The 23761-nt window shown below is 37.7% G+C and overlaps 1 protein-coding gene across 1 annotated transcript; it reads left to right on the top strand.

Moving 5' to 3' along the window:
* Window positions 1–5083: 5083 nt before the first annotated feature.
* On the top strand, window positions 5084–23210 carry LOC143849913 (Ubiquitin system component Cue protein). Its single transcript, XM_077359211.1, has 9 exons — window positions 5084–5613; window positions 9061–9220; window positions 9318–9379; window positions 9501–9595; window positions 14080–14193; window positions 18600–18665; window positions 19244–19341; window positions 19459–19901; window positions 21737–23210. Exons 1-9 carry the CDS (start codon window positions 5211–5213, stop codon window positions 22906–22908), a joined length of 2613 nt encoding a protein of 870 aa, XP_077215326.1. The 5' UTR covers window positions 5084–5210; the 3' UTR covers window positions 22909–23210.
* Window positions 23211–23761: the final 551 nt, after the last annotated feature.

The following is a 23761-nucleotide window of genomic DNA, read 5'->3' as shown; positions in this document are numbered from 1 at the left end:
TCTGATAATGGTATTGTGGTACCGATAGTAGTGAAGCCTAAGCTATATAATTGGTTGACATATGATTTGGTGCATGTTGATAGTGGTTAACTTGCTGTTTGGAAAAGTTGTTCTGTTTATCTTTCCATGATAAATATTTTGGGATATGTTTATGCTGAAAACAACCTGTTTTATATCATGTTTATGACAATGTTTTACTTGCATGCTTTTAATCCTCTTTTATAGTGATTTGGTTACTTGTTGGGCATTCGCTCAATTCAATATATTTTATGTTTTTCATATCATGAGGAATAGGCGTGGTGTGTAAGGCGGGAATTTAGGGTGAGTATGGCACAATTTAGATGGCCATGGGTGTACGACACTGTCGTAGGGACCCCGGTCCGGGGCGTGACAATATGTATAAAGAGTTTCTATTCACTGTCAAACCAAGATGAGTGGTGGTCAACAAAAAGTTGTCCTCCTAATTCATTCCACCACCCTACAGAGTCAAAACCATGTTAGGTTTAGTTGAAACTGGAACTGAAGCAGAACACCTACTGTTTGGATACAAGGATATATAATCCAGGATTGTAAAATCATGGATTTTACATGCTAAAGCCTGCATTTTATATGCTTAACACATGGATTGTACATTTTCAAAATTGTAAAATCCAAGTTTTAGCTTATAAAATCTAACTCTAGCCTATAAAATGCAAGTTTTAGCTTGTAAAATCCAGAATATTACAATCGTATATTATATAATCAATGTTTATAGTTTTTAGATTGTCGTTACTATAGCTAGGATGATAGAAGAGGGCCGTCCTTCGAGCGTATAAGAGGGGCGAAGGGAAGAGTGAAATATATAAGAATAAAAACTAATGAAAACAACCTACCTCCCATCTGCAAACCAAAAAAAGGCCTTAGTTCTCTTCACGAGCATTTGCTCCAGCTGCTTGGGCATCGAATCATGCTGGCGAAGGCATTCCAGAGAGTGTGAGAGAGAGTTTTAGTTTTTGTGTGTAGTTATGGATCTCGTGCCGCCACACCACATCCACACGGCAAGGAATAATAAAGCAAAATGGGATTTCATTTGGAAAATAAAGACGAAATCCTACGTATGACACATGTGCAAGAAGACAAGAAAGGGAGCTCGAATCCCCACGAAATGCAAAAATATTAGAAATGGCCAAACTGTCGAGGATTTCTACTTTCGTCTTTATTTTCCAAACACCGTTTGAAAGTGTTTTCCTAATTATATTATGGTTTTGCTATTGAATTGCTCTTGGGAACCTGAATTTACACATGTTTTTTTCGTCCAAATACATGCAAATTCATGTTCCCAAGAGCAATTAAATGATGCGTAAGGAGTGCCCTTAGGGCACTCGTTAGCAAAACCCATTATATTATAAAGGGATTTGCTAGGGATCATCGTGGAAGACCTTTTACAGTTGGGTTTTGTGGATCCCGGATAGCGGAGGGAGCGCGTCGTCCCGTTTGGAGACTTGCCTCGTCTCTCCATATCTCCCCAAGCTCAGGTGGTGCTTTGTTTTGTTTATTGTTCTCTCGTCCCCTTTTTGGTTAGGGGTGTGTTCGTGTCTGCGATTCCTGTGAATTTAGGATGAGAATCCGAATTTCACTGGAAAAGAGAGATTTTCAGAGCCACCACCTAGGTTAGGGCCTAGGACCCGTGATCTGCCTTTCTAGTGAATTTGGGATATGATTTTGAATTTTACGAGAAGGCAAGGTCTGACGTTTCCGTCTAGTTAAGGCTTAGAATCCCTGATTAACTTTATTTTAGGCATGGTCTCGACAGAAATCTGGGTAAGGGATATGGTTACATTCGGGAAAGGTATTAGGCATCCCTCATGCCTAGGTGAAGCCCTGTCTCTTGACTTGACTTGCCAGTTTTGAGAAAACTTAGTAAAATTAGTTTTTTTTTTTTTTTTTTACTGTTAAGGTTATTCTACGGTTTGGTTTCAAACGGAAGAGAGGGTGAAAATAGTAAGGAAAGTTGATATTTTGTTTATTTTTTAATATAGAAAAAGTAAAGGATTTTCTTTAGTTCAATCTCTGATAAACAGTAATGCTCAAAGGATTGAGATTATCCCTAAATCTGCTTCTCAGGCATAAGCTCTCTTGAACAAGTCAAACGAGCACGTAGAAGTCGATTATCGTTGACGATGAGTGAGAATTAAAGAACAATCTTTACAATGCTAAATGATTAGGATAGACGTTGTATCGGATTCCGGATATCGGGGGGATTGAGGCCCACATTTCCCCTTTATCGCTTATGAATGCCAGAGAGAACGGTCCATCGTTAATCATATCGTTTGTTGAGTACAAATAACCGGACTTAAGAACGTAGCATCCATTTAGAAAGAGGGAGAAGGATGGGATTTATGCCAAGGGTATGGGGCGAGAGGATCCCCCAAACATATAGCCACCTTCTTCCGAGTTTCGTAAATGAAATACAAAAAGCTGTTAAATATACCTAACAAGGAAGTAATGTCACCTTTGGAATTTCGGAAAAGTGTCGGCGTCCTAGAGCACGTAGTAGAGTGGTGTCGCTCTGAATCCTCAGAATTTCGGAGGAGTGCCGACACTCAGGGTTTATAAGGAATTTCGGGAGAAATTGGGTAATGTACCAATTCTGGGGAAATTCAGGAAGTTTCTCTAGTATTTCTCTCTTTTTGAAGGGAAACTAGAAGTTTGGTAAAGAAACTAATTTATGGGAAGAATAAAGGAAGGAAATCAAAATTTAGATGATCTTGATCTGTTTCTGATCTGAAAACTAAAATCCAATTGATTCTAGGGGTGCAACTCAGGTCGGGTTCAACCTGAATTTGGGTTGGGTCGGGTTGCGGGTTGGGAATGTGTAACCCGACTGGAATTCGGGTTGGGTCGGGTTGGGTTCTCGGACAACCCGACTCAACCCGAAACCCGAATTGTCTTTGTTGAATACCCAAATATTTTGAATATGCATTGAAAATAATGGAGCAATCTCTTCTCCCCAAAAGTAGACAATTGTTATCACTGATGGCGCTTTTCTGACAGCCATTACTTCTCTTCCCATTTTTAACTTCTCCCAATGCCAAAAAATAAAGTAGCTTTTCTTCTCTTGCTACACGTGCAAAACAATGTAAGAAAGTTACTTTTTTTTAATGACTTTTATATTTATAACCTCTTTTCGAAAAAGACATTTACTCCTCATTTATATCCTCTTTACTATTGTCTCTTCTTTCGTAAGCAACCCTAAGAGCTCTCTCATTTCAGTAGCGTGAATGCCTCCTCTGTCTAGAACACGGCAAGATCCCACCGCAAGCCTTCTGCGGATTCTTTCGACCGACGATCAAATGAAGAGGAAGATGAAGAAAAAGAAGAACAAATAAGAATAAATCAGAAATAAACCTTTGTATGAAGTTATTTCTTTCCCCCTCTTGTGTTTTCCATTCATGCTTCTCTCTCCTTGTGTGCAGAGGATGAGGTTTTTTCTTTGAGTTTTATTGCTTAAAATATGATGAAATTGGAACCCGGTGTGCAACCGGCGGCAGTTTTCCACCCAAAAGGAGAAGGTGAGTTTCTTCTCCCCTATGAAATCAGGTTGGGTCAGGTTGAGGAAATTGCAAATCGGGTTAGGTCTGGTTGGGTTGGAAAATGGCTTCCTCGGGTTGGGTCGAGTTAGCCTCAACCCGACCCAACCCAACCCGAGTTGCACCCCTAACTAATTCTAATCTGTTTTTAAATTTTCAAAAGCACCTATACATAGAAAAGTTTATGGAAATCACAGCCTGCGATTTCCTCTGACACAAATGTCAAGTCCGGCGGCCCAAATCATAGCTTGCGATTTCAAATTGCAGGCTGAGATTTCAGGAAATAGAAGGGGGTATTTTTACTCAAAAGAGTGGTATATTGGTTCTTAGAATCAGTTCTTGGTTCCCGAGAGTGATTCTCGGTTCCTAAGAAGCTGTTTTTTATTCTAAAGAGTTGGTTTTTGGTTCAGTCCCATGTGAAAACAGGCTTTTTAGTGGTGTCGTAAAGGCGGGTGCGGTGTGAAGATGGGCTTCGGTTTGAAACAAATTCGTTTTAATGAAATATTTTCACTTTGAAAACTAGAGAGAGATCGAGAGAAAGACCATAGAAGCTTCGGGACTCATCGTAGGAAACGTCCTCGCGACAACCTATCATTAGCGTGACCTTGACAAAATGGGGTGTCTACAGGTTGTTGCATGTCAGAGCAGCCGCACTGGTTCAAATTTTGTCAGCTCTCACATGAAACAACCCACCCGTGAATTGCCTTCTGTGATGGTCCCTAGCAAATCTCTATTGTTGCTGGTCAAATTCGACCGAGTGTATGAATGATTTAGAAATGATCGGTCCCTCCTTCTATCTGGTTTTGACAGTGAGGAACTGACCTTGACTTGTAGCCTGCGCTCACAGACAAACGGTTAGGTACACCCAGAGTTTGGAACCCAGGGGAACCATTCGACACTCACGTTAGATATGAGGCAAACAGAATGAGATCTCAGCACGAGTTCGTGCGTTACCCTTTGTTTGGAGTGTAGGGGTTCCTTTAATAGGTAGTATTCTAGGATGCGATGTGACAGAGAAGTGGTGCCGTATCAATCGTTAGTGGGGAGGTGCCGACACCTGGTATTGTAAGATTGTTATGGGTTGAAGGTGATTGAAGGCTTTTGGAGCGTGGTACGACTGTCAGATAGGTGGGTGATGTGACATGTTCCCTAGGAAGCGGTTTACGCCAATGAGTTAGCGGCCAACGAGAGGCTCCATACAACGCAAAGGGGGATCGTACGTTAGTGGATTGGCAGGTGATGGGGACCGGACGTACTCTTGGGCAGCAACGTGCCAGTAATCTAGCACCCGAAACACCTGTTATAAAAATTAAGATACGAGGAAAACCAAAAAAATATGTCGAATTTTTTCTCTTCAAGCCCGAATTGACCCGACTATTAACCAGGTTTATCAAACTCAAACCCGACCCAGCCCAGTCCTTGAACCGGACCCAACCCGGCCCAACTTGCAATCCTACCATTTACTGCCTCCTCAAGTTCTTACGAAGCAAGGTGGTATAAAATGGTTTGAACGCACAAATCGGGCTTTCCCAAGCTTGTTCGAATTCCAACGCCCAGAACAGAGAGAATCATAAGAAACCCTAATCCCAATTTTCTCTAATAGACTTTCTCTCCTCCCCATAGTTCAATTACAGAGAAACAATGTCCTCTCGGTCTTCTAACAGACGAGATGGAAACAAGGGTTTTTCCAAAACCCAGAAAAAATTCGTCCCCAAAACCGAAAATTCATCTAATGAAACCCTCTCCAATCACTCATTTACTCGTTCTTTAAGAGAATCCTCTTCAAAGATCGATGGGTTAAGTGCTTCTTCTTCTTCGAGTTCTGATTCGGCTAGGGTTCGATTGGGAGATAATTCGAATTGGGCATCTAGGAAACAGGGGGGCAATTTCGTAAATTACTTGCCGCAAGACGAGGCGGTGGCGGTCGGTTTGGGGGTTGAAGATGGTGGGTTGGATGCTGTTGAGTCACAGAGAGTGGTGGATCTTCTCAATAGGGAGTTGTCTAGGTTGCTAAAGATGGGACCTAGAGATTTTTGGAAAGAAGGTTACAATTCTCTTATGTTCTTAATACTGGGTGGTTTTTATTTTATTTTATTTTTCAATTATTTAACGCGATTTTGATGAATTTTCATGTTTTAGAGTTATTGAATATAGTGGTGAATTGACTTTAGGAAGTAATTTTGGTGGTTCCAGTTTTCTTATTTTCTTAATACTGGGTGGTTTTTATTTTATTTTATTTTCCAATTATTTAATGCAATTTTGATGAATTTTCATGTTTTAGAGTTATTGAATATAGTAGTGAATTGACTTTAGGAAGTAATTTTGGTGGTTCCTTCTGATAATTACAAGTTATAATGTATATGATGTAGTTACAAAGTAGTTAGAGGTATGCTAGACTCAAGGGTGATCATGGAAAGATGGGGTGAAAGGGTGCCCCCATTGGTCAAACTTCATCATTGTGCATTTATAACGGCTTCAAGTCAGAGAGTACTAAATGCATGATGGTGAAGTTTGGCGAATGGGGGCGCCCTTTCACCCAATTTTTGCGAGGGCGATCCTGAGTTTAGCATTCCTCAAGTAGTTATAGTAGGATTATGCATTTTTAGATTTATGGGTGTTAGTCAACCTATTATGTGTCGTGTAAGTGGGTAAATGGGTTGGTGATGTGGCACACCTTTGTGTCTGTAACTCTGTATATAAGGAGTTGTATCTTAATGAAAGTGTAGAGAATCTGCAACCAAAACATAAATTTATATTTCAGGAGAGTTATGGTTCCTCTCGAACCTCGAATCAACCTCTCTCCCCTATTCTTCTAAACTTTTCTTTGTTGATTTGTGTTACGGCCAATTAGGCATGCAACACCCTCATTATAAACAAGTTAAATTTTGACATGCATTTTTGCTGTTTCTAGTAGTAGGTTTGATTATCGCTTACAGGCACGTAAAAGTCTCGATAGTTACCTCTGGATCTTCCGATTGAAAAATAACGTCGATGAGGACGTATAGGCACTATTACGTAGTGGGGATTGTCATCCGCTCAAGTAAAGAGCGGTTACAAATAATGAAGAAACTAGTAGATTTAGGTATGAAGCAACACACACTGAACCAGCTGACTATTTGGTATGATAACCCACTACAAATTCCTCTTTTTGCTTCTGGTAAATGCATGTAAAAAGATTGGCAAATGGCGATGCAGGTAGGTTTGCCAAGGCCAATGTTGATAGGGAGGGGTTATAGATGTTTGAATTCCTCCCCATCGAGATCTCATGATCTTATGTATTCATTCTCTATGTTTTCTTCTTTTATTGACCGTCTCTTACTTTTTGTATAGACCATCTCGGTCGCGGGGGCCTTTCTCCTTCTTTATCATTAATAATATTACTCCCCATTCGAAAAAAGTAGTTGGTGTGATATCTGATGCATGGATGATTGTTTAGTATGGTGTCTTCCATAATTACCCATTAGTTCTCTCTCTCTCTCTCTCTCTCTCTCTCTCTCTCTCTCTCTCTCAATAATTCTGCTCCCCTGACTCTTGAACATTGCCGGGATGACATACAGGTGTCAACTCCCCCGAGGTCTGAATGAACCATCGACCTCTGAGTTTCTACGTGAAGGCCTAGCTCTAGACATAGAAACCTGTATTTTTTTTTTCATCTTCATGTAACGGTCTTGCTGTCTCATCTGGCAGATGCTATCTTATGATTTGACATAGTTGTAAATTCCGTTTCGTTTCGTCCGGAATGGACGAAACGAACCGGTTTCGTTACAATTCCGGAACGAAATTCCAAAAATTTCGTTCCGGTGGAAATTTCGTTCCATTCCGGACGAAATTTTCCGAAATCCGGAATGGACGAAATTCTCCATTCCGGCCGGAATCGTGCATAACGGCTAGTTTGACTGGATTCCTGCTGCTTCTCTTTCCTCTCCTGTACTTTTCTACTTTCCTGTACTCGGTATTTACATGTAAACAATTTAAGTAAATGTTGTACATTTACTTAAGATTTACATGTAAATAACGGAATACCCCCCTTTTGGATTTATTAAAAATAGTTTCAACACCCAAATCTAAAAGGAAAAAAAGTCAACTCTCCAGTTCTAGTACAAAATTCAAAGAAAAATGGTCGGGTCAAAATTTTAACTTAACTTCCAAACGGTGGGGTATTTTTCAAATTTTAAAAATTCATAAAATCTATTTTGTCCAAACATTATTAAATCCCAAAAGTCCGGTAAAAAAAATCTCATAATTTAGTCTCTAAAAATTATTCATCTTGTCAGGCACTGGTCAACACATTGGTGACAGACTTTTTTTTCTAATGAATGATGTATTGATACCTCATGTTATGAAATATGGAACTTAATCACGTACCCACGTACCCGTGTCGTGTCGTACCCGCACCCTGACACATATTTTGGACTATTTATTAGTTTTTCATCTTTTTCTATTGATTTTTTATTTTTTTGGATTTTTCTCATATTTTTTAATATATTTTTTGTGTGAACGAAAAGTTTCGACCGAAATGACCGAAATCCCACCGAAATTTCGTTTCGGTGGCCAAAACGAAATGGCGACCGAAACTGAATTTACAACTAATTGAGCCTCATCTGACTCGATTTTAGAGTCATGTTCACCCGTGCCCTTATGTATCAAGGTTTTTGCAAGTTCTTCTCAATTCCTTTCATTTTCCACTTTTGCCCCCTTTACTTCCCCGTTCTCATCAACTCATTTGCTTCGTGACGGATATCCTTGCATTTTGCAATTTGAACTCGTTTTATGTGCCAGTGTGTTTCAATCGACTAAGACCCCGTGAACAACTCTATGAAAGTAATTGCATGTGACATGCGACCTATTTCCTTTGTTTTAAATGGTTTACGAAAGGAAAAAAAGCTACATTAGGGGCAGAGGTCTCACTCCATAAAGGATCTCCCTGTGCTTGCCTATTATCTGCTAAATCGTTAGCTCTTCTAGGGACATGATAAAGAATAAGGTGCACCTCTACAAGGTTCAACAATTTCATCAATGAAGAGCTATTCTCCACGGTCCTATGCTTCCACCCTCAGAAAAATCCCCTAATATAATGTGGCTCCCTTTGAGCTCCCTCTTGAAGGTCTTCATACCAGCAAGTGATGCCCGTATCTCCACTTCGTTGTAGTATGTTCTACCGTCATACTGGAGAAAGAGCGAACAACGTTCATGTTTTCATCTCTAACGACCCCTTCGATCCCTGCCAGGCCCGGATTGCCCATGGAGCATCCATCAAAATTCAATTATAACATTTTTTCCATCAGACTTCTCTGAGGGAAACAACTCTTTTTCTAAGAATGTGACTGACTAGGATTTCATTCCATTTACACGTGAAGTCCTGCTTATTTTTATGGAATGACCTACAATAGTCAGTATTATTTCTTTTGTTTAATCATTATAAAAGTTTCATATCTTGAAAAAATTTAGACGTAATGGTGATTCTAACCATTGCCATTGTTTTTATTTTCAGTGGCCGGTGATGGTACTTTGCATGAATTTTTGGATAGCTACCTACAGTTTCGAAGTAGATGGTATGACTTCCCTCATCATGGAGTAAAAGGAATAGTTGCGGGGGTTATTGTTGAAGAGTTTGAGCTAAGCCGCCGGGTCTTCATGATCTTATATCGCATGTAAGTTTTTGTTGTTGTTCCATGATTCTTTTATATTTTCTTTGAAGGTGCTTATTGTTTTAATCCATGACTCATGGGTAATTGCTTTAACGTGCAGATCTTCCAACAAAGATCCCGGTGCCCGTTCTTCTGATAGTCTCACTGCAAAAGATCATGAAGGTGTCTTTATTTCTTTACTGAATAACTTTATAGGACCTTTTATTGGATATGGGTATTTGAAGGTAGCATTTATGATGTCATAACTTATAGATACAACCTTATTCATTTATTCCACATATAGCCTTCTTGCAGGAAACAAAGTTGCTTGACTTACCAAAATTGTTGGATATATGTGCTATCTATGGCCGTGACAATGAAGAGCTAACCAGATTACTGGTAAGCCATTTTAATATAATTATTTATTGCTTCATTCCTTTCCATGCACTGATTTTCGCTATAAATTTAATACAAGCTTCAGTGATGGAGTTGTTTACGTCCAGCTCTTTATTTTTGTATCACTGTACTTGTTGCTGGCTTTTGAGTTCTGCATCCTTATACTTGTAGCTGGACTTGTTTTATAGTGAACTCTTCAGTTTATTATTATTAATATTTTCTAAGGATGTTTTTGTATTGCGCAAAGTGTTGTTAAATCAGTGAGAAGCATTCTTAGTGAAAATGTTTGGGCTCTAATTCTTCCCCTATAGTTTTTTTTTTTGAATGGTTCTTCCCATATAGCTATGTAAACAATTCTTAGTTCCATTGAGGTATAGCTATTCAAAAATTTAAAAAAAGTTCCATCGAGGTATAACTTATGATATGCCACTTTTTGACAACTAATGGTTTAACTTTTCACTGAAGCTTGTTTTTCCCTGACTATGATATTATTAACTTCTTTATTTGCTGGCTTTGAGCTGCGTATTTTTTTAATTCATGTATTCATACCAACTAATAGTTTAACTTTTCACGGAAGCTTACCATTCCAACAAAAAAAAAAAAACTTTTCTTGGAACCTTGTTTTTTCCCGAATATAATATTAATAACTTATTTATTTGCTGGCTTTGATATGTTTTTTTTAATTCATGTATTCATAACAGTATTCAGGAAAAGGCTCAAATGGTCAACTTACGAAGACTAAATTTATGTTTTATTGGTAGCAAGCAGATTACGCTTGTTCAGGAAGTTGCAACATCTTTTTTTTAATAGATGCCACTTGCAGAATTATATCATTGAAGCTATCATGCTGATGCCTAGCTCCAATTTCTTGTGACCATTGTTTCTACAAGCGTCCCTGGTTGTCCTTTACAGTGAGGAGAAGACCTTTTGGAGTTAACTAAACATACCAAGCCGAGTAGACGAAGTCAGCTTGAAGCTTTTGGAATCTAGAAAAACCTTTAGGCCACGTTTGGATACCCACAAGATTTAGATTTGGATTTCTCACATTGCAGGTTAGATTTGGAACTGTATCAGACCCTTAGATTTCTAAATCAGCTACAACAATGAAAAAAAATCGGATTTTCAAATCTGTTCTGCAAGACATTATTTGGAAATCAATATTTGTGGCAATTACCTTCACCCTCGCTGCTCCTCGACCTTGCAGCAGCAGCAGCTAGACGTCCCTCCCTCCCCCCCCCCCCCCCGCCTTCTTCTCTCGTACAACATGAGCATGAGGATGTTTGATGTATTTTGTATCCAAAACTCAAATCCAAATACAAATACACCACTTGTAGAATTATCTCTTTGAAGTTATCATTCTGATGCCTAGATCCAATTTCGTGTGACCATTGTTTCTACAAGTGTCCCTGGATGTTCTTTACGGTGAGGAGAAGACCTTTTGGAGTTAAGTAAACATACGAAGCCTAATAGGTAAAGAAGCTTGAAGCTTTGGAATCTAGAAAAAGCTGTAGAGTTGTGTCAATGTGAACTTAGTTAGAGCATAATGGGAGGTGTTCAGGATAAATCCAAATATTTTAAACTGTCATAGTCGTAAATGAAAATGACTCGCTCTCATTATAATGAGCACAGAGATGATTGTGAGAGCGTAGACCGCGTGCTTGGTTTCATCCACATCCACGAATAGAAGGGCTAGCAGTATATAATACCTCAAAGTTGTTGTGTACAAATGTCTGTGGAGCAGAAGGGTTAGTTGAGGCTTGAAGCTCATCATATTGCAGTAGAACTCTCAATTCAGTAAAGGAACTTTTAGCATATCATTAGAGAGGCAGTGGAGATTTGAAAATATCACCCAGACCCATAGTTACTAGGTTTTGAAATGAATTTAGGATGTGAAATGTGAAATGGAAATCGGAAATGCAGAAAATAAATTGAGAGGAAACATGAAGCAGGGAAGTGATAGAAAATCGTATGAAAAACGCATTGAGAAGCCTCTTAGGAAAGATGTTAGAAACGTTCTAGAAACCATGGAGATACATCGAGGGAAAGACATATGAAATACAAGGAAAACATGAGAAATATGTGAGAAAAATTATCATTTCAAATAAAAAACGGTGAGACAAATGAACCTAATATATATTTTGATTCCAATTATTTTTATCTCATCACCCCAACATTTTTTTTTAAATTTGTATTTTCATAAGCTTTTGTATATCAGCCTAATATTTTATTTACGCATAAATACATGCATTTATAATTTTTTCATAATTTTATTTAAATTAGAGGTATACATAGATGATTTATGTATATTCTTTAGTAATTTTATTTTTAGTAGAATTTTTTGTGTATTTCTATTTTTTATTAATGTATATGCTAGTGTTTTCCTTTTTAATTTGTATTCTACAATTTTTTTGGTGTGATTTTTGCATAACACTTCCCATACATTTCACACACGTTTCATGTGTATTTTGCACACATTTTTTTGATGGGTTATTTTGCATACTTCTCCATGCATTTCCCATACTTTTCATTTGTTTCACACAAGTTTCTTATATGTTTCCCAAGCATTTCCCACATGTTTCCCATGAGTTTCAGAAACGTTTCCCCAATTTTTTCTTCTAGTTTTGGAAAATTTTCTGAAACGCGTTTATGGGGAAACACATTTCTCACCCACCCAAGGCGTTTTCGGTAACTATGCCTAGACCATTGAGAGTGTAACTAACTTTGTCACAATTATCTAAAAGTTGTTCGATGGAAATGAACTGGTTAGAATTTTTTTATATTTAATAAGTTTTCACGAGTAAAGAGAGCTTCATTCTTATTATTCTTGATTTTGGCTGCTGTAGTGCTGCTTGATGGAAATGTCCTGGTCAGAAATATTCTTCATCTTTAATAGTTATTCTGAGTAAAGAGAGAACCAATATTACTATTCTTGATTTTCACTTGATGTGGTTATTATACGAGCTTGAGACTCACTCCATTGATAGAAGGAGTCTTCAAGAGTTTTCCATAGATCTTGAGCAGAAGTTATGTCCAAGACTTTTGTAAGGACTTCTGGAGAGGGCATAAAATTTATCTGAGTGATGATAAGCTGGTCCTTAGTATGCCATGTTTCGTAGTTTCGGTTATGGTTTTATACTTCCTCTGACATGTGTCGATTTTTGACTGATATGTATCGACTTCCACGGGAACCGAAGTTTGAAGTTTGATTCCTTGCATGCATCTACATAACAAAAAACCCCATATATACAAGCAACATTAATGCACATTCCATTAATAAGATGAGTGAGTTGAAAGGTAAAAGAAATGATATTATCTTCATCTTTTAAAACATTGAAATATCAAAGTTTAGAATGAACCTTACTATTTCAATAAGATGAGTGAGTTGAAAGGTAAAAGAAATGATATTATCTTCATCTTTTAAAACATTGAATATCGTAGTTTAGAATGCACCTTACTGTTTCAGATATGCACTGCAATTCATGTCACTAAGTGTTTGATCTTGTTATACCATTATGGATGATTGTCCTGCTTATATGATAGTTTCTAAATGTTTTATGCTTATTATAGCATTTCCCTAAGTTCAATCTCAAATTTTCATCGTTACCATGGACTTCCATGAACTTCCATGATTTTTACAAGATTTCCATGGACTTCCATGAAATACTTTCACTTCCGTGGGGGATCAAAGTCCAGATCGAACTCAATATTTGAATCCTTGGTATGGATTCTTCTCATAGTGGGGAGTGTTGACTTCCGTAACAATGCTATCACTTCCTCCTTTCCTGAAATATTCATTTGGAGGGGTATTTAGACTTTCAAGGTGATCCAAAATGCCCTGCTTGTATACTGTTTACAGTACTGTTCATGATACTGCTCACAATAATATTCATATATTGTTCAAGGTATATGAATTTTCTGGGGGAGATTGAAAAAGAGAAACTGCTTCCATATGTCAACATTTTTGCCGTGTCTTACTCTGTAAAATCACGCCAAAGATGTTTGTAAGCAGGCCTGGTAGGCTTTTCTGATGTGCTTTTTTCTATAACCTCAACAAACAACAAATGGAGGTGAATTTTTGTACATTGCATATTTTTTTGTGTTTAACGAACTTCTATCACCAATGCACATTTCCTGCACATTCCATTTGCCATAGAACCTATACCTATTAAAGTGATATTCCAAGTCGGTGAGTTTCCTTTGGCATACTGATAGTGGCACCTGTTTTATTTGTTGTACCGTCTGTTACCTCTGTACTTTCGTGGTATTTCCCGTCTTGATGTAATGCCCACTTATATTGTTGTTATCTATCTGATTGGTATTAACACTCATTATTCTTGTGCATTTTGCACTATGTGACTATTATTAGCAACTTGAGAATTATTATTGATGCAACTATGTGACTATTATCAGCAACTTGAGAATTCTTGTGCATTCAGCTTAAATGCCCTGTTACACTTGGTATCTTCTTAATTCTTCTTGTTTTTCAGGTTACTAATGTGATGACAGCCCAGCCAATGCTCCTTGAGAATTTGACCGCGGTGGTGTCTCATTTTCTAATCATCGTCCACACAATGTATCAACGTTGCAATTCATCATTAGAGGTGCCAGATCTTAATGGAACTAGACTTAAAAATGATTTAGTAGACAGCATATGGTCTTCTTTAGTAGGTTCACAAATGCATTATTAGAACACCTAATTATCTAGCACTACTAGAATTCAGTGTTTTATTTGAAGTCTTCACTTGCCATTTTTTTCACTATCATATCTTTGTTGATATCTACTATTATTCATAGATAGCTAGAAATCATGTTACGTCATTTAATGTTATCGTTTGATTTCCTTTCTTTTATTCAATGTGTAAATTATGTTTCTATCATTGGCATCCGAATTTTCTGATTGCCTTTCTTCCAAAAAAGTTTTCTCTTGATTTTTGGTACCAATTTCATACGGAGTTGCGGTGTCTAAAACGGGCTTAGCATCCTAGATTGAAACTGGTGCCAAAATATCCTTACACTATAAAAGAGATGGTTATGGTGCAAGTTTTGTACTTTGGTAGGCTGTGCCATCATATTATCTGATTATTGTTCTGGAGAATTCCTACTGGTGTAGGACAGCCAACTGCTTACAATTTGTCTCTAGGTTTAAGCTCAGATATGGCCGAGTAAGTTAGTAGAATAGGCAGGGATAAAGGAAACAGGTTTGAGTAAACTGTGGTATGGGAATTTAGCGGCTGTGAGGACTGCTTTTTCACAGCCAACTGTATGGTGGCAGTTGTCAAGGCCTGATGACAGGTGTCAAGGCATGTGACCTGTGTTGCATGGATTCAGATTCGCGTGTCGGGATCCGACACGGATTCGAGGTGTTGGATTCTGCAAACCCCATAAAGTAGGATTTGTGGATTCAGTAATTTTAAATAAAATAAATTTTTAAAAGTTAAAAATTAAAATTTTAAACATATATAATTTCAGCAACAATATGTGTGCACGCATCCGAGTGTGAGTGAGAAAAATTTGAGGATGAAGTGTTGAGGACTTTGAGTTTTTATTAGGAGAGTCAAAGAAGAAGGAACGGTGTCGACGTTCTAGGGTCGAGGCGCTAGGGTTTTAATTGAAAGAGTACGGGTTGTGCTTTCGTATAAAAAAAGTTAAGGAAACATGTTTAAAGGGAGAATATACAGGAATCACATTTTAAAAGAGACAATGCTGAGTCGGATTCACCTGAAAAAACAGACTTCGTGCGGGACACGACTATGACAAGAACCCGGGTGTGTCCCACGTGAATCCATGTCCGATTCACGTGTGGAGACGTGCCGACACAGATTCGGCATAGGGGGCAAAGAATCCATGCAACACAGCCTGTGACAGTTGTCAAGAGACAGCTGACAGGTATGTTTTCACACAAGATTTTCAGAATCAAGTTTAGGTCTGAAACAAATCAGTTGTGAATTTATAGGTGGAGGGTGAAAGATCTGTAACAGATTCTTACAGTGATCTCTAAACAAATCTGTAAAGAACTATGACAGATGGGTGTAAAAACTTGTGATTGAACTCTTATCAAGCGATGAAGTGAAATCTTGACAGTTGATGCTGAACAGAAATTTAAAAAAAAAAAATCTGCATAAGGTCTGTGAAAACATTGAACAGAACTGGGATTTAAATCTGCAATAGAAATCCTGTTACATATATAATATAGTTCTTGTATAGTAGGTTTTAATCAGGTTTAGGGTGAATTAGGATAGGTTGGAATCTAAAAGAGACTAGGTAGGGGTCTGGAATGGATCTTCGTGATTGCAATCCAGATTTTGGTAGGATAGGGGTCAAAAGGTTAAATGGTGGGATTTCAGGGCTTTAAGGTTACCGCAAGGGTTAAGATATGGAGAAAAAGGTTTATAGGTTGAGGGAAATGTAAAGGGAAAGGCTTCAGAGCATGATTATAGTCGTGGGGTTTAAGGAAAGGAAGGGTTTTGCTTCAGGTTTTGCAAAGACTGCAGGTTGGAAGCTTCTTGGCAGTCGTAGGGGTGAAGATTATGGGATTTCTCGGTAGGTAAATGGGGGCTCGAGGATGGTTGAAGGTTTGCCGGGGCGAGGGGTGGTTATGGTGGTCGATGGGTTGGAGGAGGGAAAAGAGGCATCACACTCTTGAGAAGCTACATCGTTATGCCATTCAAGTATGTATAAAAAAAACGAGGGCCAAAGGCTTCTTTAAAGATCACATCAAGTCCCATGAAACCCTCTCCGGGTAGGAAAAGGAAATCTAATCCTGAAAGACAATTAAGTCCTTATCTAGTTATTTAAACAAAAAATATAAAGTAGAAGCTAATATGAAGTCTTAACTGGACTTAACAACTTACTAAAACGCAAATAGCAATGACTACTGGGACTTCTCATGAGAATTGGACTCCTCCCTAAATTTCGAACTAAAATAAATAGGTGGGCCCATGTGCACTTAAGTGGCTCAAGTGTCAAAAACACATGAGTAACTTTTGAAGTTTTGATATGGCACCATAGATAACTTTAATGCTCAATTTGGTATTGGCACCCCCTTCTCAATAAAACGAGTATGACATTCTTGGAACTCGATCTTCTAGCGTCCTTGGACCTCCTCTTGTAAGTTTTTAGCGTCTGTTGATTCTTATCACCTAGTCTGGAGACAAAGGATGGGATACAAGAGTGAATAAGAAAGGAGAGTGGAAGAAGTTCCTTGACTGCGATAATTCAAAGCACTAGAGTCCAAGTTGTTTGGGAGTATTGTACATTTGGATGCTGTAAGTGATTACGGGCTACTCACCATTATGGGCTGGAGCTGGAACTGACGCTGTCACATTGGAGCACTTAAGTACACATCTGCCACTGGCATGCATAATTCCATTACTTGGACCTCTTTATATGTACAGAAAACTAGCTGGCTTCTTCCCTGAACATTGAATTATCTTTTCTGAATTTATTCAAGAACCGTATAATTGGTAATGTATTGTGGCGTCAGAGCAACACCTGTTTACATTAACTCTAACAAATCCTTCTTTTTTATTTTTTGAATTGTTTATCCATGCTGTTCGTAGGATAGTAATCTGATGAACTCATTCACTCAATAAGGTTTATATAAAAGATAGTTTCTTTAGATTTTCAAATTTCTAGCATAGCTATTGTACAATAGTCTTTAGAGTGATCCTTGTCCTCTGAAGTTCCTTCCAAGTTTTTTTGGTTGGTTGTTCCTTCAAAGTTTCTACATGTTTAATTTACCAGTAACATGACAAATACATTCTCTGAGAATCATAAATATATAAAAAGCTCTTCTAGAGGTTTTCAAGGTTTTACAGTTCAGCAGTTTGTCCTAAGTGCTCCTTTTACGTTCCACTGAATTTCCTTCTAGTTTCCAGAAAAGAAAAAAAATATCAATAGCTATTTTCAAAGGACTTCGAGTTTTCAGGTAGTTGTAAACAAGAACTCACCTGTTTAACAGACAGTTAATTTTGTGGTGGTTTTGATTTTTTAGGGTTGAATGATATTAAAAAACTTATGCAGGTGGGCAATTACTGAATTGGTTTCTCTATGGTTTTAGAACTTATTGGAAAAACAATAGATGACTGACAGTTGCGGTAGTAGCAATGTTCATGGACGAATTATTATTCTTTCTTTGATCTTGTGTGCATCACCCAAGGTTTGATCCTTAAACCATTTGGTTAAACAATAACATTTCTACCAAATAGACCAAGGTTGGGTTTTACGAATTTCTATTCTTTTAGTAAAGTTATATGAGTGGCAGATACCATTGATCAGTTATTAGAGCTTCTCAGGTATTACTGAGCTAAATCCTTTGCCCTCTACATTTTCTGAATTTTGGGATTTCAGGTTTAAATTCCTCAAGCAGAGGCCACAATTCTTGATATCAGAATCATTCATATTAGGTCACCATGTTTTCTTCACCGAATGTCTTAGGATTCTTTTGTTCTTATTAATTCAGCATTTTTTCATCCTTTTAACTGTTTTGAAATGCAATCCTTATTCTCTTGGCATATACTTATTCGTTATTTCTGGAAGCATGGAACAACATGTCAAACTGAAGCTATCCTGAAATTTTCTAAGGCCCTGTTTGGATTGCAAGAAAAACATTTCTGATGGAAATATTTTTCATAGGAAAAATTTTTCTTTTTGAGATTTAGAGGGAAATGATACGATTATGGTTAATTTAGATGGATATTATCATAAACTGATGCTTCCTCTGAGTAAAGATTGAATAGAGTTGGTTCAGAGTTTTCTTTTCAATGTGTAAAAAATGTAGAAGGTTTTAGAATTGTTTTTCCTTTCCTAACTTTTCTAGAAAATTCCTGAAATCCAAACTGGGCCTAATTGATCGCAATTTTCTCGTTCCAGTTTCATATGCTTCTTTTTCAGATGTAAAAAATTACTGCTGAGCTAGTGTCCAAAAAAAACTTGTAGTCATGATTTACCCTCAGTATTTGTTTCAATCAACAGGAATTTCATTCATTCTATTGCCTACAATATACAGGTTCTAATTTCCTCTGGAGGTCATGAAGATCACGGACACGGTCGACTTCTTGCAGATTTCCTAGAGGCAAGTCGTACTCAATTTACAAGGAATTTAGGCTTCTGCATTTCTTTGTCACAAATATCTCCGATATTTTCAAAGTATCGCGTTTTTATTGCGACATTTTGATAAAGCGACAAAATCCCGACATAATCCTGAGATTTTAAAAATATAGCAATATTTTCATTTTTATCAGAAAATATCGTTATAATATCACGATATTATCCCCATTTTTTTATTGGGCAATGATAAATTCGCACCCTGTAGGATAATTTGCAACCCTTTAACGTGAATTAACGTTAAAGAGTGTTAAAGTCTGGCGCATACCCTCCTTTAAACGGGTGCGAATTATCCTACAGGGGATGTGAATTTTTCATCGCCCTTTTTATTTTATATTTTTTTCTTAAATTATATATATATATATATATATATATATATATATTTAAATAATTTTATTTTTATCATTTTTTTCCTGATATAAGCACCCCCAAAAAAAAAAATCCCGTGATTTTACCTTGCCGAGAAATTCCCGAGAACGCTATTTGTGACATAGCTGCATATGCGTGTTTTTTAAATTAGGTATTTTTTTTTTGCTTTCCAATCAGGTAATGGACTTCATAAATGATGCAATTGCATCACTGGATGCCTTTGTTGATGCATATAAACTGGCAGCTATCTACTTCACGTCCCCTGTTGAAATGAGGTAGGTTGTTTGTAGTGGTGTATCAGAATTGACCTAATTTATCTTTCCACAACTCAACTTTGTTTAGTTTCATTTTTTCTATCCTATACTATATTCTTGAATCTGTTTGGTGCACAGATCTGGGAGTGAGGATCTACTTAATACGCTGGCAAGATTGCATGATTCCTTGCTACCATCTTTACAGCGAGGGTTTGCACTCATTTGTGCTCCTAGAGTAGATGGGACACAAAACCCATTTGGTGGCACACTTTCAAATGTTGCTCTCAGTTTGAAGATGTTATCACTGAGGATAGTTAAGTTTGGTTGGAAATTGTTGGACTTGTGCTATTTAAGTGATGATTTGTCTGAAGGTATCAACCCCCTTCTAACTGCTACGAAGATGCTTCCGTCCAAAGTTGAGGATCCAGTAATAAGGGGAGATATTTTGGTTCAGACTTTTAGGGAAATTAATGGAGGAGTTTCATCTCATCCTCTGAAGAACCAAAGCAGTGGAACATTTCTTCAGAATATTGAAAAGAATTACAAGATGCTGAGCAGACTTGACAATCTCCGGACAAATGGTAACTATTTAGAATTTACTTTGGGCAGTTTACAGTTCTTAAATTTCTTACACAGAAGCTTACTGCTATGAATCATGATGATTTTGTGTGGTCATTTTGGCAGTCATGTTTGAAACTATGATATTTTTATTTACACTTCTTTTGGGATCTTGTGTGAAAATGGTCAATCTAGGATTCGATGGAAACATGAACAAACAGAGAATTAAACCAAAACACACAAGATTTACATGGTTTGTCGCGTTCTGTGACTACATCAATTTACGAATGTGATTCAATAGCTTCCACTGTAGGTGAAGATTAAAACATACATATTAACTGAAACTTCTAACTGGATAGTGTCTAACAATTTGCTCACATGGTATAAGGGTTGTGAATGTAGTTTATACTTTGGCTTTTAGGTGAAGATTACAAAGTACAAGATAGCTGAAATGTCCTGGATAGAGTCTCGCTCAGTGTAAATATTAAAATATGAGAGTATTTGCATCAGTCCAAGAAATAACATGATGGGAAAGCCCTGCAGGAGGAATTGATTCCCGCTTGTAATTTGACAATGATGAACTGAATATGAATTTATACCTTTGACACACGACTAAAGGCCTGTATGAGGAGGGAATTGGCTTATCTACATTCTTAGTATCATATTCTTGTTGCACTTTAGGATTGCCATAACCACAATTATGACATTTTATTCTCATCCAGACTTGCAGAGGTTTAGTTATTTGACAGGCACCTCCAGAAGATTGAGTTCATAGGGCCCGATTCTTGCTACCCACTAGTATTCTTCCACCTGCAAATTTAAATCAATTTGTGTGACTCGTACTTTGGTAATGTACCTATTCATTCTCCGGAACTGGTTTTATTATTTCTTTCGCTCATAGACACTCATAGAAGGAGGGGTTGCGGAGGCTGGCTTGGTTGGTCAGCAACTTGGATCATGTTGATTGGGTGGCAGTTTATAATGAAAATTTTTATTTTTCTTTTGAGAAAGTTCTGATTTGTTCTTGAACTTGTGTAAGCCCAATGTACTAGAAAAGCTGGTTGTCCTTACAGAAGTAGGTGCTGCCTAAGAATGACATCATTCACTTTCTTTTTAAAACTGCGACTTTTCACTTAAAAATTGCTGTTCAGACACGCATGCTGAAATGGACTTAGAAGAGCTTAATCTTTTATTTATTTTTCTTGTTTTATGGTACTATGTGTATGTTAAAGTTATGTACATTGGATATATCCAATATGTGCGTGCGTGTGTGATATCACACACACATGTCTGAATGGTACTGATACCAATATTTGTGTATCTGTCGCAAGTTAGATAGCTTACAATATTTTTATTTTGTTTTTCCTTTCACAAGGACAAGACATTTTTGGCTAGGAATCCTCAGTTGACCTTACAGACTAGGGTTATCTAACCTATCTTGTCTTCTGTGCATCATTTGTCATTGAAAGGAGCTTTAGGAATACATAAATCTTGAAGCCTACTGAGATTCTTTTCTTTCTGTCTTTCTTTTTTTGCTATTATGGAAGATCTTTGATTTGTTCCTGCAGTAGCATTGCGGGATACATCTTTAGTGGTGTTTTTCTGGAAAGTTCCTATTAATTTTCTGGGGCTGGGAATAAACTACTACAGTTGCCAAGATACATGTGAATTTTCATACGCCATATATCCTGCATGCCTTTCTATATTTAATGTATTTCACACTCTTCCCACGTACATGCAATGTATTGTGAAGTTGTGATTTTTTCTCACCGTATTCCCATTCATATATTCTGACACTATATTCAAATGTAAATATTAGATCGAAGCAACTTATCTGAAAAATCAAATTTATGTACAGGATGGATTTTCATGGATGACGAACAGTTTCAGTACTTAGCTCTTATTACTACCCCAATTTCTTCGATGGACAGGGAGAAAGAGCCCAATGTCCCAATTTCATCACGGAGCGATAGGGTGCAGATGGATGAAGATACCGCAATTTCTGAGTCCAAGATCAGCCAAATAAAGGACCTTTTCCCTGACTATGGGAAAGGGTTTCTCTCTGCTTGTCTTGAAGTCTATAACCAGAACCCAGAGGAGGTAATTCAGAGGATTCTAGAAGGAACACTCCATAAAGATTTATTATCTCTTGACACCTCTCTAGAGAAGGCTCCAGTTTCACAGCTCAAGTCGGCATCTTTGAGCAGGAATGATAAAGGGAAAGGAACATTAATCGAGCCAGCATATCCGAGCGGGAATGATAAAGGGAAAGGACAATTAGTGGAGCCATTGACAACACCGTCCTTGAATGTGGGCCCTGTAGTGGGAGATAGGGATGGGAATGGCCCTTCAGCATCATCCTCGTCTACATATGGGCGGTACGTAAGGAAGTCCAAAGGCAATTTGCCCGAGCCAGAAATTCTAGACACTAGAGATGTTAAGGATTCGTTGAGAACTGTTTTTCTTGCATCACAATACGATTATGAAGATGAATATGATGACTCATTTGATGATCTGGGTCTGAGTGTTGAGGAATCAGGATTTGAGGAAGCGGAGAACTTCGGCTCATTACCGGATAAATCTTCACGAAGGGAGATGGAGAGCTCTGCTAAAAATTCTAGTTCGAGATGGAACTCGCAGAATCCTCAGTTCTATGTCAAGGATGGGAAGAATTACAGTTACAAAGTTTCAGGTTCCATCGCTGCATCCAATGCTCGAGAAGCAGCGGTGATCAATCAGACACAGAAGGGCCTTATCCACGGTTTGGGCCGTGGCGGTAACATACCTCATGGGTCTCGTCAAATGCCAGTGGATTTTCACGAACAAGATAATCAGACATCTGATGTTCCAGAAATAAGAGGGATAGGAAATTCATCTATTGAGCAGGATAATCAGGCATCCCACGTACCAGAAACAGGAGGGAGAGGAAATTCAAACTCGAGGGGCAGGGGCCGTGGAAGAGGGGCTGGCAATCATTACAGGAAGGATCGAGCGATGAGGAAGCATTTTACTGGATTGAGTGGGTTTTAGTGATAAGAAATTTTGTTGGGTTATTTCTTTTGAGTGTCAAAATGATGAATTTTGTTGGGTTATTTCTTTTGAGTTTCAAAATGTTCATTTGTGAAGGGAATTGTATAGAATTTGGTTAGGTCATATGAATACCAGTGGAATTAGATGTATCTTTTTTTTTGTGATGGGTTAATTAGATATATCTTGTAAACAATAGAGGATGTGTTTTCAACACCAACAATGTTTGTTCAAAACCTCCTTATTGTTAAGACTGCTTTAAAGATAAGTGCTATCTCTCAATGTATGAAAGATCCTTGATTACATATTGCATTCTTCTCATCTAATGGCTTTAGACCTCCATTTTTGTTTCAGATTGGTTATTGTTTCAATGTTTTTGTTTGTGTTTGCTTGGTTTCTTGGATTTATTAGAAAGCAGAAACAACACTCTATAGAAACTTTTAGCATATCCCAAATTTCTATGCCTTGGATAAAAATACTTGAGTGAACTGTAATTTTGTTAAGATAGTGGGGACAAAAAGTTGATAAAAAGACTGATAGCTGTTAGCCTCTTTGCTAACAACCACTGTTTGGGCCCCATATCCACCATGTGGGTGTGATCTGAACCATCGATCTGATTGACTATAATCTGACCTTGATCGGATGATCCTAGTCCCTTGATTATAATCTTTGTTTTAAGGGTTCTGATAAAGCTAAATTGTTGATTTTTGCAGTCATTTATCTTACAGATGGAATGTCCATTCAGCATGAAACCAAAACCACGTGACCATCAGATGATGGTCTATACGATCAGCGGTCTGGATTACACATGTCCCATGTCCATGGAAGGCCTTTTCTGCAAGGAAGGTTTTCTTGG

The sequence above is a fragment of the Tasmannia lanceolata genome, unplaced genomic scaffold (genome assembly GCF_043159265.1).
Source record: "Tasmannia lanceolata isolate RefF3 unplaced genomic scaffold, GAP_Taslan_0.1 ptg000018l, whole genome shotgun sequence".
NCBI classification, from domain to species: domain Eukaryota; kingdom Viridiplantae; phylum Streptophyta; class Magnoliopsida; order Canellales; family Winteraceae; genus Tasmannia; species Tasmannia lanceolata.
Note: the sequence above shows the minus strand (reverse complement) of the source record. Positions and strands in the feature narration are given on the sequence as shown.